The following is a 12507-nucleotide window of genomic DNA, read 5'->3' as shown; positions in this document are numbered from 1 at the left end:
CTAGCACCTACCGTGAAAACAGGTGAATTATCGATCTAACAGTAGGTGAGAAGAATTTATTCAAAAATGTTTTAATGTTTATTGAACTTATTGAAACTTGATATCACAGGAAATTGAAAAGCGCACCGCTGCAACTAACCTGAAAAGAAAGAGGAAAAAGAGAAAACTATTAATGTAAGTTAGCAAATGAAAGTGAAGAAAAGTGAATTAATAAGATTATTGTTTTCGATTATTTTATTTGAATAAAAATAGTTTTAAGCTGCTGCAAATCGCATTAAAAGCACTGCTGTAAAAATTTAGTTATTTAGGGTGGTCCGAAATCGAACAAACTTAAAAATTAATAATGGTTGGACCAAATCCAAACCCAGAAAACCCTGAAAAGTCAGGATATAATTGCGCGGCTTGTAATCGTCCGGACAATGAAGAGTCGCAAATGGTATTTTGTGATCATTGTGAGCGATGGTATCATTTTGGTTGCGCCGGTGTTACAGCGGAAATAAAGGACGTTTCGTGGTGCTGTCAAAAGTGCGTTAGTATCGGAACCGGCGATTCGAGTTCGGACGGTCTAAACGAGGAGTTGGAAAAGCTCGAGCAGGAGAAAAAGAAACAGAAAAAGGCACTCAAGAAGGAAAAAGTCTTGCATCAGAAGCGCTTGGAAATGCAACAGGAGCTCTTCGAGATGCGTCAATCGTTGGAAAAGGAAAAGAGGGAGATGGAATTGGCGTTCGAAAAGGCACAGATAAATAAAAGGATCGCTGCTGAAGAAGCGCATCAGAAAAAGCTGGACGAAATGCGGACGGAAATGGAAGGAAAGTTGAAACAGTTGCAATTAAAACGGGAAAACGAGTTAGTTAAAGAAAAAGACGTTCAAAAGGATGAAATAGGAGGTGAAGGAGCGGGAAGCTCGAAAATGGTAACGCGTAAACAGACGCAACCGGAGCCTGCAGCATCAGGAAAAGAGCCCGAGAAGAAAAAGTCGGGGAATAAAAAGCCTGGAAAAGTGGATCCGTCGTCAACTAGCGTGAGCGAATTTAGAGGAGCATACCGCAAACATTCGACACCGAAAGCAACCGGAAAGTTCGTCGAAAAATTTGTTAAAGGACCGGCTACTCTGCCGGACAGTTTCATGTTTGGTAACGCGAGCAATAAAACACCAACCGGACATCCAGAAGTTCCCAGGAAGAGCGCCAAGGTTATGCGTAAGCTAGGGAAAGTCCAAGAGTCGGAAAGCGAAGAAAGTGCCGAAGAAGAAGAAAAAGAAGAGTCGTTCGAAGAAGATGAGCGTAGTACCGGATCGGAGCAAGAGAGTTCAGAAGAGGAGGAAGAAGGTGGCGAAAGCGGACAAGAGAGTTCGGCAAATTCCGAGAAAGATGAAAGGAAAAAACGATCGTCTCGAAAAGTTGATCATTCGAAACGGGGCGAACATCGTGAGCCGACTAAAGCACAGTTGTCCGCTCGGCAGTTTTTGTCCAGGAAGTTACCTACGTTTTCCGGAAATCTGGAGGAATGGCCGATGTTTATCAGCAGTTATGAGACGTCGACGGAGGCGTGCGGCTTTTCCAATGTCGAAAACCTGGGGCGACTTCAAGAGTGCCTAAAGGGTGAAGCGCTAGAAGCGGTGAAAGGCAGACTGCTTTTGCCGAAATCAGTTCCGAACATCATTGAGACCCTACGTATGCTGTATGGACGACCAGAGCGCCTACTGAACATGCTGCTAGCGAAGGTTCGCAACACAGCACCGCCGAAGGCTGATCGGTTGGTAACTTTCATAGGGTTCGGAGTGGTAGTCCAACAACTTGCCGATCATTTGGAAGCTACCGGACTAACTACGCATCTGTTGAATCCGATGCTCATTCAAGAGCTAACCGAAAAGCTACCCGCAGGAACACAGCTGGATTGGGTGCGGTACAGAAGAAGAAGCAAGGTGGTTACACTGCGAACGTTATCGAATTTTCTTACGAGTATCGTACAAGACGCAAGTGAAATCGTGGCATACGGAGAATCATCCGGAGCTGCGGAATATGGATCTAGAAAGAGCAAAACGAAGACCAGAACGAATGAAGGATTTGTGCATGCACACGACGCATTGGAAAGTAGACACTCAGGTCTATCAGTGAAGGAGAGAATACCGTGTAGAATCTGTGGTGGACTGAATCACCGAATTAGAAACTGTGACAAGTTTGGAAAACTGTCTCTCGTCGAACGCTGGGAAGCTGTCCGTAAATGGCAGCTGTGTCAACTGTGCTTGAACGAACACGGAGCGGCTAACTGTAAGCTTAGTTTCCGTTGCGACATCGAAGGATGTAAAGATCGTCACAATCCTCTGCTACACGCGGTGAGATCGTCTACCGGTTCAAACTGCAACATCCATTCTAGCCAACCGAAGTCTTCCGTAATCTTTCGAATGATTCCTGTTACGTTGTACTGCGGAAAGTTTGCAGTAGATACGATCGCGTTCCTGGATGAAGGCTCGTCGTACACTCTGGTGGAAAGGGAGTTGGTCTGTCGGTTGGGAATTAATGGTGCAACGCAACCGCTACGCGTGACATGGACTGCAGGAGTCTCCCGACTTGAAAAAGATTCACAGTGCGTGAATTTCCGCATCTCTGCGAAAGGATCAGCTCAGCGTTTTCTGATAAAAGGCGCTCACACGGTAGAAAGCTTAAAGCTTCCGACGCATTCCCTACCTCTGTCCGAAATCGTGAAACAGTACGATCATCTACGAGGTTTGCCGATTGCTGATATTCGTTCAGCTACTCCACGGATTTTGATCGGGCTAAAGGATATACACCTGTACGCGCCGATAGAATCCAAAATTGGTCGGCCAGAAGAGCCGATAGCGGTCAGATCGAAGCTAGGCTGGACTATTTACGGTCCGATGGAAGCAGTCACGACAAGTAGCGGAATTGTCGGCCATCATACGTGCAGCACCGTTACGAACCAGGAGCTCCACGATCTGCTTAAGAGCTACTATACGCTAGAGGAGTCTGGTATATCGGTGGCCTTGCTTCCCGAACCAGAAGAAGACAGGAGAGCGAAGGATATACTAAAAAAGACAACAAAAAGGATTGGTGATTGCTTCGAAACAGGTCTGTTGTGGAAGGAAGATAATCCCGAATTCCCCGATAGCTATCTTATGGCTGTCAAGCGTTTAAAATGTTTGGAGAATCGTCTGAGTAAAAATCCAGAGTTGTACGATAAAGTACGTAGAACGATCGCTGACTACTTGGCTAAAGGGTACGCCCACAAGGCGACATCGTCAGAGCTAGCGGCATTTGATAGCAACAAAGTGTGGCATGTGCCGCTGAATTTCGTTTACAATCCAAAGAAGGAGAAGTTTCGCCTAGTATGGGATGCAAGAGCAGAAGTTTGAGGAGTTTCGCTAAACTCAAAGCTATTGAAGGGACCAGATATGCTAACCGCCCTACCAGCTGTTATATCTAAGTTCCGAGAGCGGGAAATCGGTTTTGGCGCGGACATCAAGGAGATGTACCACCAGTTACGGATTCGAGATGAAGATAAGCGAGTACAAAGATTCCTGTTCCGGAACGATTCGTCCGCGAAGCCGGATGTTTACGTAATGGACGTGGCAACGTTTGGATCGACGAGTTCGCCATGCTCCGCACATAAACGCGAAAGAATATGCGGGACAGTTTCCAGCGGCTGCAAAAGCCATAATCGAAAATCACTACGTCGATGACTACTTCGACAGCGCGGACACAATCGAAGAAGCAGTGGAACGAGCAAAAGATGTGCGTTACGTCCATTCCAAGGGTGGTTTCGAGCTACGAAACTGGGTCTCCAACTCCGACGAGTTTTTAGTAGCCTTGGGAGAACGAAAAGCCAATCAGTGCGTACGCTTTAGTGAAGATAAGGAATCCGGATCCGAGCGAGTACTAGGGATGAGCGTAGTACCGGATCGGAGCAAGAGAGTTCAGAAGAGGAGGAAGAAGGTGGCGAAAGCGGACAAGAGAGTTCGGCAAATTCCGAGAAAGATGAAAGGAAAAAACGATCGTCTCGAAAAGTTGATCATTCGAAACGGGGCGAACATCGTGAGCCGACTAAAGCACAGTTGTCCGCTCGGCAGTTTTTGTCCAGGAAGTTACCTACGTTTTCCGGAAATCTGGAGGAATGGCCGATGTTTATCAGCAGTTATGAGACGTCGACGGAGGCGTGCGGCTTTTCCAATGTCGAAAACCTGGGGCGACTTCAAGAGTGCCTAAAGGGTGAAGCGCTAGAAGCGGTGAAAGGCAGACTGCTTTTGCCGAAATCAGTTCCGAACATCATTGAGACCCTACGTATGCTGTATGGACGACCAGAGCGCCTACTGAACATGCTGCTAGCGAAGGTTCGCAACACAGCACCGCCGAAGGCTGATCGGTTGGTAACTTTCATAGGGTTCGGAGTGGTAGTCCAACAACTTGCCGATCATTTGGAAGCTACCGGACTAACTACGCATCTGTTGAATCCGATGCTCATTCAAGAGCTAACCGAAAAGCTACCCGCAGGAACACAGCTGGATTGGGTGCGGTACAGAAGAAGAAGCAAGGTGGTTACACTGCGAACGTTATCGAATTTTCTTACGAGTATCGTACAAGACGCAAGTGAAATCGTGGCATACGGAGAATCATCCGGAGCTGCGGAATATGGATCTAGAAAGAGCAAAACGAAGACCAGAACGAATAAAGGATTTGTGCATGCACACGACGCATTGGAAAGTAGACACTCAGGTCTATCAGTGAAGGAGAGAATACCGTGTAGAATCTGTGGTGGACTGAATCACCGAATTAGAAACTGTGACAAGTTTGGAAAACTGTCTCTCGTCGAACGCTGGGAAGCTGTCCGTAAATGGCAGCTGTGTCAACTGTGCTTGAACGAACACGGAGCGGCTAACTGTAAGCTTAGTTTCCGTTGCGACATCGAAGGATGTAAAGATCGTCACAATCCTCTGCTACACGCGGTGAGATCGTCTACCGGTTCAAACTGCAACATCCATTCTAGTCAACCGAAGTCTTCCGTAATCTTTCGAATGATTCCTGTTACGTTGTACTGCGGAAAGTTTGCAGTAGATACGATCGCGTTCCTGGATGAAGGCTCGTCGTACACTCTGGTGGAAAAGGAGTTGGTCTGTCGGTTGGGAATTAATGGTGCAACGCAACCGCTACGCGTGACATGGACTGCAGGAGTCTCCCGACTTGAAAAAGATTCACAGTGCGTGAATTTCCGCATCTCTGCGAAAGGATCAGCTCAGCGTTTTCTGATAAAAGGCGCTCACACGGTAGAAAGCTTAAAGCTTCCGACGCATTCCCTACCTCTGTCCGAAATCGTGAAACAGTACGATCATCTACGAGGTTTGCCGATTGCTGATATTCGTTCAGCTACTCCACGGATTTTGATCGGGCTAAAGGATATACACCTGTACGCGCCGATAGAATCCAAAATTGGTCGGCCAGAAGAGCCGATAGCGGTCAGATCGAAGCTAGGCTGGACTATTTACGGTCCGATGGAAGCAGTCACGACAAGTAGCGGAATTGTCGGCCATCATACGTGCAGCACCGTTACGAACCAGGAGCTCCACGATCTGCTTAAGAGCTACTATACGCTAGAGGAGTCTGGTATATCGGTGGCCTTGCTTCCCGAACCAGAAGAAGACAGGAGAGCGAAGGATATACTAAAAAAGACAACAAAAAGGATTGGAGATTGCTTCGAAACAGGTCTGTTGTGGAAGGAAGATAATCCCGAATTCCCCGATAGCTATCTTATGGCTGTCAAGCGTTTAAAATGTTTGGAGAATCGTCTGAGTAAAAATCCAGAGTTGTACGATAAAGTACGTAGAACGATCGCTGACTACTTGGCTAAAGGGTACGCCCACAAGGCGACATCGTCAGAGCTAGCGGCATTTGATAGCAACAAAGTGTGGCATGTGCCGCTGAATTTCGTTTACAATCCAAAGAAGGAGAAGTTTCGCCTAGTATGGGATGCAAGAGCAGAAGTTAGAGGAGTTTCGCTAAACTCAAAGCTATTGAAGGGACCAGATATGCTAACCGCCCTACCAGCTGTTATATCTAAGTTCCGAGAGCGGGAAATCGGTTTTGGCGCGGACATCAAGGAGATGCACCACCAGTTACGGATTCGAGATGAAGATAAGCGAGTACAAAGATTCCTGTTCCGGAACGATTCGTCCGCGAAGCCGGATGTTTACGTAATGGACGTGGCAACGTTTGGATCGACGAGTTCGCCATGCTCCGCACATAAACGCGAAAGAATATGCGGGACAGTTTCCAGCGGCTGCAAAAGCCATAATCGAAAATCACTACGTCGATGACTACTTCGACAGCGCGGACACAATCGAAGAAGCAGTGGAACGAGCAAAAGATGTGCGTTACGTCCATTCCAAGGGTGGTTTCGAGCTACGAAACTGGGTCTCCAACTCCGACGAGTTTTTAGTAGCCTTGGGAGAACGAAAAGCCAATCAGTGCGTACGCTTTAGTGAAGATAAGGAATCCGGATCCGAGCGAGTACTAGGGATCGTATGGAGTCCCGCTAGCGATGAATTTTCGTTTTCCACCACTTTGAGAGGCGATCTAACACCATTTCTATCCGGTGAGCGATTACCAACGAAAAGAATCGTGATGAGTTGCGTGATGAGCTTCTTTGACCCGTTAGGACTGTTGTCGAACTTTACGTTTTATGGCAAATTACTGATTCAAGATCTATGGCGCAGCGGATGCGAGTGGGATCAGCAAATCGATAGCGATTGTGCAGAAAAGTGGGAAAACTGGATCAGACGGCTTCCGGATGTTGAAACCGTGCGAATTCCTCGCTATTTCTTTCGTAGGAGCTGTTCAGTAGACTACGGCAGCCTGCAGTTGCATACGTTCACCGACGCGAGTCAAGACGCGTACGGGACAGCTGTGTATCTCCGGGTAGAGACGACCGAAGGACCAATATGTTCGCTTGTGATGTCGAAGTCAAAGGTTTCACCACTACAGCACATGTCAATTCCCCGTTTGGAGCTCCAAGCAGCTGTGTTAGGTGCAAGACTTGCCAACTCTGTCTCCGATGTTCTTTCGCTTGAAGTGAAACGACGATTCATGTGGTCCGATTCGAAAACGGTGTTGTCATGGATACACTCCGACCATCGCCGATACAAGCAATTCGTGGCATTCAGGATCGGTGAAATACACAGTCTGACGAAGCTCACTGATTGGAGATGGGTGCCAACGAAATGCAACGTTGCCGACGCTTTGACAAAGTGGGGAAAAACGCACAGCCTTTGTTCTGACGGATCTTGGTTTCGCGGTCCTGAATTCCTTCGTCTATCGGAGGATCGTTGGCCAAAGCAAATAGAATTGAAACCGAATGTAGCCGAAGAAGTACGAGCCTGTTTCCTATTTCACGAGGTTAGAACGATTGAATCGATGGTGGAGCCGCAGCGGTTCTCGAAGTGGAGGGTTTTAGTTCGAACGCTGGCGTGTGTCTTCAGATTCATCACGAATTGCAAGCTGAAGAGAAAGGGATTGCCGATAGAAGCGGTTCCGACTAGCGCGGTGTTCGAGAAAGTTGTAAAAAAAGGCGCGCGATCGAAGATTGTACCGTTGAAGCGCGAAGAGTACCAAAAGGCAGAGGCGTATCTTTGGAGGTCGGCTCAGGCTGATTGCTTTGAAGACGAAGTCAGGACGTTGAAGAAGAACCGACATCTATCGATTGAACAGTATCACCAACTGGAAAGGGCCAGTAGTATTTACGGTTTGAGCCCGTTTTTGGACGCCGAGGACGTGCTACGTATGGAGGGTAGAGCAGCACGAGGATCGTCGCTGCCATTCGAACTAAAGTTTCCGATTATTCTACCGAAGAAGCATCCGGTCACTGATAAGCTGCTTGATTATTATCATCAACAAGTAGCTCACGGGAACGCGGAGACTGCCGTAAACGTGATACGCCAACGTTTCTACATTCAGGGACTGCGCGCAGAGCTGAAACGTATCGCAAGGGACTGTGTGTGGTGCAAGGTGCACAAATGTCGACCGTCGACCCCCAGAATGGCTCCACTTCCGGAATCGCGTGTTACGCCGAATCTTCCGGCATTCAGTCATACCGGCGTAGATTATTGCGGGCCTTTGACAGTAACTGTTGGCCGAAGATCTGAAAACGATTCATCTGTCTATTTACGTGTATGACGACGAGAGCAGTACATCTTGAGGTAGCGCACAGTCTGACAACTCAGGCATGTCTGATGGCTATACGGCGTTTCGTGTGCCGTAGAGGGAAACCGCTAGAGTTCTACTCGGACAACGGTACGAATTTCCAAGCAGCAAGTAAAGAGATCATGCAGCAGATTGGGACCGATTGTGAAAACGAGTTTACCGATTCCAGGACACGCTGGAATTTCAACCCACCCAGCGCACCTCACATGGGCGGGGTTTGGGAGCGACTTGTTCGCTCCGTAAAAGCAGCTCTAACTGTATTCGACGATGGTCGGTCATTGACCGATGAAGTACTCCTAACGACTATTGCAGAAGCCGAGGACCTGATCAACTCTCGGCCTTTAACTTATGTTTCTCTGGAGCCGGAACTAGAAGAAGCATTGACCCCGAATCATTTCATTCGCGGTGTCGGTGCTATCAATGCAGAGTGTTTCATCCCGTCGACAAGCGAAGCCGAAGCACTCCGTGATCGATACAAACGATCGCAACGACTAGCAGATAAGCTGTGGATACGGTGGGTGTCCGAATACCTGCCGTCGATCAACCGACGGACGAAGTGGCACTCAGAGGCACCGCCACTATCCCGTGGCGAATTGGTGTACATTACGGACGACGCGATGCGGAAAAGCTGGGTCCGTGGCGTTGTGACGGAAATCTACCTGGGAGCGGATGGCAGAATCCGTCAGGCGATGGTTATGACTGCTAATGGTAAGTTTAGGAGACCGGTGACGAAGCTTGCAGTGCTCGAAGTGCAGGATCGTAAATCCGGTAATGCTGATTAGCCCACACCAGAGTTACGGGGAGGGGTATGTACGCGCTGATGCATACGTCCCATCGGCAACATAATTCACCATAGCAGAACGAGGCAACCCCGTGAGTGTGAAGAACCATGGCAACCTGGATGCAGAGCATAGATGTCAGTGAGTATGTTGTAAGCAAGAAGGAAGAAAAATAAACAACAGCATAAGATAAGTTGTAACACAGTTTAGCCAGCAAGCGATAGTGTTTTTTAGACAATTTGTGATATTGAGAGCCAGGATTGTTAGTCGAAGTAGATCTAGCACCTACCGTGAAAACAGGTGAATTATCGATCTAACAGTAGGTGAGAAGAATTTATTCAAAAATGTTTTAATGTTTATTGAACTTATTGCAACTTGATATCACAGGAAATTGAAAAGTGCACCGCTGCAACTAACCTGAAAAGAAAGAGGAAAAAGGGAAAACTATTAATGTAAGTAAGCAAATGAAAGTGAAGAAAAGTGAATTAATAAGATTATTGTTTTCGATTATTTTATTTGAATAAAAATAGTTTTAAGCTGCTGCAAATCGCATTAAAAGCACTGCTGTAAAAATTTAGTTATTTAGGGTGGTCCGAAATCGAACAAGTTACTTAAATCAGTTTTTGACCTACGAAAAAATTGTGTTTGTGTGAAGCAACGCAAAGTCCTGGGATTACATCCATTTTGTGGAATTTGGCCTTTCTGGTTTAACAGACTTCGCTGCCGATGTTTAGCGTACAGAGTTATTGCATGGCTAGTACTACGATCCTAATGACACTAAGAATCCTTCCAGGTCGAGACTCTAACATACGACAAGGCTTGTATGGCTTGTAAGACCAGCGCCCTATGCATTGAACCGCTGACCGGGGCCAAAGTGAAGTGAAATGAAAAGCAATAAAAATAATTAACATTTTACGTTCAGTCGGTGTTGAACAGTCGTTCGCACCGCACGCATATAGCTCTTGGCTCCTGGAATTTTTTTCTGGCTACCTAGAGTTTCATTGATTCAAGGCTACAGTCTTTTTCAAGGCTACCTGAATCACTAACAGTCTTTTTAAAGATCAACAATTAGTCAGCCTTTCTCAAGGCTTTACAAAGATTGATATTAGAGTGACTAAGAAATTAATCAGCCTTTTTTAAGGCTAGCTATTCAAAGAACTATTATTCAAACTTCAAAATTCCATCCATTTCAAAAATTCCTGCGTCCAACCGGAAAGGCAACAAGCCTAAGGCTAAAAATAATTCAATACGGAATAAATCACAATCCGTTATTCAACATTTTTCTAATAACATTCACGATCTTATAGAATCTGAATGTAAAAATAAAAGACAACGGACGGATTTCCCTTCCGTTGATCCTATGCCGTCTAACAGTATTTACGAGATTCTTCCTGAATCCGATTGTAGCGACATGGAAGAAAATTCTTTAAAAATTCCCAAAATGGACGTTTGTCGTTCCGGGAAGAAACAACAATCTATGCCACCAGTGACTGTGATGATCTCCGACTTCAAAGCATTCCGTACTGAGCTTTCTACTTTTCTCCCGGAAGTAAAAGTCTCATTTCAAATCGGACGAAGAGGAGAATGTCGAGTCTTGGTTGATGGATTGGAAGATTACGAACGTCTTATTCGATATTTGTCCGAGAAACTTCATAAATTTTATTCATATGATATAAAATCAGACAGACCCTTCAAGTCTGTCTTGAAAGGCTTATCAAATGATCAAAGTATTGATGAAATTAAACATGAACTAAAAGAATTGCTTGGTTTTGCCCCTTCCCAAGTAATACTTATGAAAAAAAAAAGAGCGAATGGTACTTCTAAACCACGCTCTGGAATTTCCCATGAACTTTACCTAATACACTTCAATCGAAGTGATGTAAACAATTTGAAAACTTTACAAAAAGTACGTTTCATTTCCCACATTAAAATTCATTGGGAACATTATAAACGGCATAATCGTATTGCAAACTTAAGGCAATGTCGTTGTTGCCAAGGCTTCGGTCATTGTCATATGGATATACGGTGTTTGAATTGTGGTAAATCGCATTCGAAAGACGTTTGTCCAATGAATGAAACCACTGATAAATTTTCATGTTCAAATTGCAATGGAAATCATAAATCCAATTATTTGAAATGTTCTGTCAGGGAAAAAGATTTAAACGCTCGTTCGATTAGACAACAAGTCAAATCAACGACCTTAAATTTACAGAACATACCTTAAAATAAAAAAACCGTTACAAATGCCACGCCTAATTTATCTAAGGCACCTATTTCTTCAAATTTAAAACAAAAAACAGGTACGCCTGCCAATTCGTCTTCTAACGAAAACAATTTACTGACAGGTAGATCGACCTCGTCATCATCTTCTAATGTCAGTTATGCTGGTATATTAGGTAGAAATCTACCGCCTATTTGTTCTAATGTAAATAATCAAAACACTGGACCGCCTTGCAGTTCATCTTCTAACGAAAACAATTTATTAATAAGTAGACCGGCCAAATCATCTTCTTCTAATGGCAGTCTACCTACAAATATTCCTTCAATGCCATTCGCTTCTTTAAATGAAGTCGATTTAGGCGATATAACTGAAAATAAAATGATCTACCTACAAGATCAACTTTTTCAAATGATCATCCAAATGAATTCGACTTCATCACTTTTTGAAGCATTTCAAATCGGATGGAAATTTGCAAATAATATTATAATGAATTTAAAATTTAACAGTGATGTTAAATAATTATTTGAATATTTTAAATTGGAATGCTCGATCTTTGAAATCGAGTGAAGATGAATTTTATAATTTTCTCGAAGTCAAAAATCCATATTGCCATTGTGACAGAAACTTTTCTTAAACCAAATGTCAAATTGAAAAGCAATCCACATTATGTGGTTCATCGATTTGACAGGTTTACTGGAATGGGTGGTGGAGTTGCCATTTTTGTCCAACGGCAAATTAAACATCGAATTTTACCTTCTTTCAATACTAAAGTTATTGAAAGCTTGGGAATCGAAGTTGAAACCATTCATGGAATTTATTTCATCGCTGGAGCATATTTGCCATTCCAATGCACCGGCGAACAATTAAATTTCTTTAAAGGCGATATGCAAAAACTCACAAGATATCGACCGAATTTTTTCGTAATAGGGGACTTAAATGCTAAGCATGTCCAGTGGAATTGTAGGCAAAATAACAGTAATGGTAAAATACTTCATAATCAACTCTCAGCTGGTTACTTCACAGTTCTTCATCCCAGTAATCCGACTTGTTTCTCTTCCGTGAAAAACCCGTCTACAATTGATCTGGTTCTAACGGATCAAAGTCACATTTGTAGTGAAACGATTACACATGCTGACTTTGACTCAGATCATCTTCCTGTAACATTCAGACTTTCCAACGAAGCTATAATTAATCCTATTAGTTCTATATTCAACTATCATAGAGCTAACTGGTTGGATTACAGATCTCACATTGAAAATCATGTGGATCATGAAACTATTTTAGAAAATTCTGCGGACAT

At 44.6% G+C, this 12507-nt stretch overlaps 2 protein-coding genes across 2 annotated transcripts; both read left to right on the top strand.

The window, feature by feature from the left end:
* Positions 1-343: 343 nt before the first annotated feature.
* Positions 344-3373, top strand: LOC131434071 (uncharacterized). Its single transcript, XM_058600721.1, has one exon. The coding sequence runs from the start codon at positions 344-346 to the stop codon at positions 3371-3373; it is 3030 nt and encodes a 1009-aa protein (XP_058456704.1).
* Positions 3374-3412: 39 nt separating this feature from the next.
* On the top strand, positions 3413-8180 carry LOC131434070 (uncharacterized). The gene is made up of 4 exons (XM_058600720.1): positions 3413-3608; positions 3661-3850; positions 3901-6233; positions 6286-8180. The coding sequence occupies exons 1-4, from the start codon at positions 3413-3415 to the stop codon at positions 8178-8180; spliced, it is 4614 nt and encodes a 1537-aa protein (XP_058456703.1).
* The last annotated feature ends 4327 nt before the right edge of the window (positions 8181-12507 follow it).

The sequence above is a fragment of the Malaya genurostris genome, chromosome 3, assembly GCF_030247185.1.
Source record: "Malaya genurostris strain Urasoe2022 chromosome 3, Malgen_1.1, whole genome shotgun sequence".
Taxonomy (NCBI): domain Eukaryota; kingdom Metazoa; phylum Arthropoda; class Insecta; order Diptera; family Culicidae; genus Malaya; species Malaya genurostris.
The sequence above is the reverse complement of the archived record's forward strand: the minus strand, read 5'-3'. Positions and strand labels throughout refer to the sequence as shown.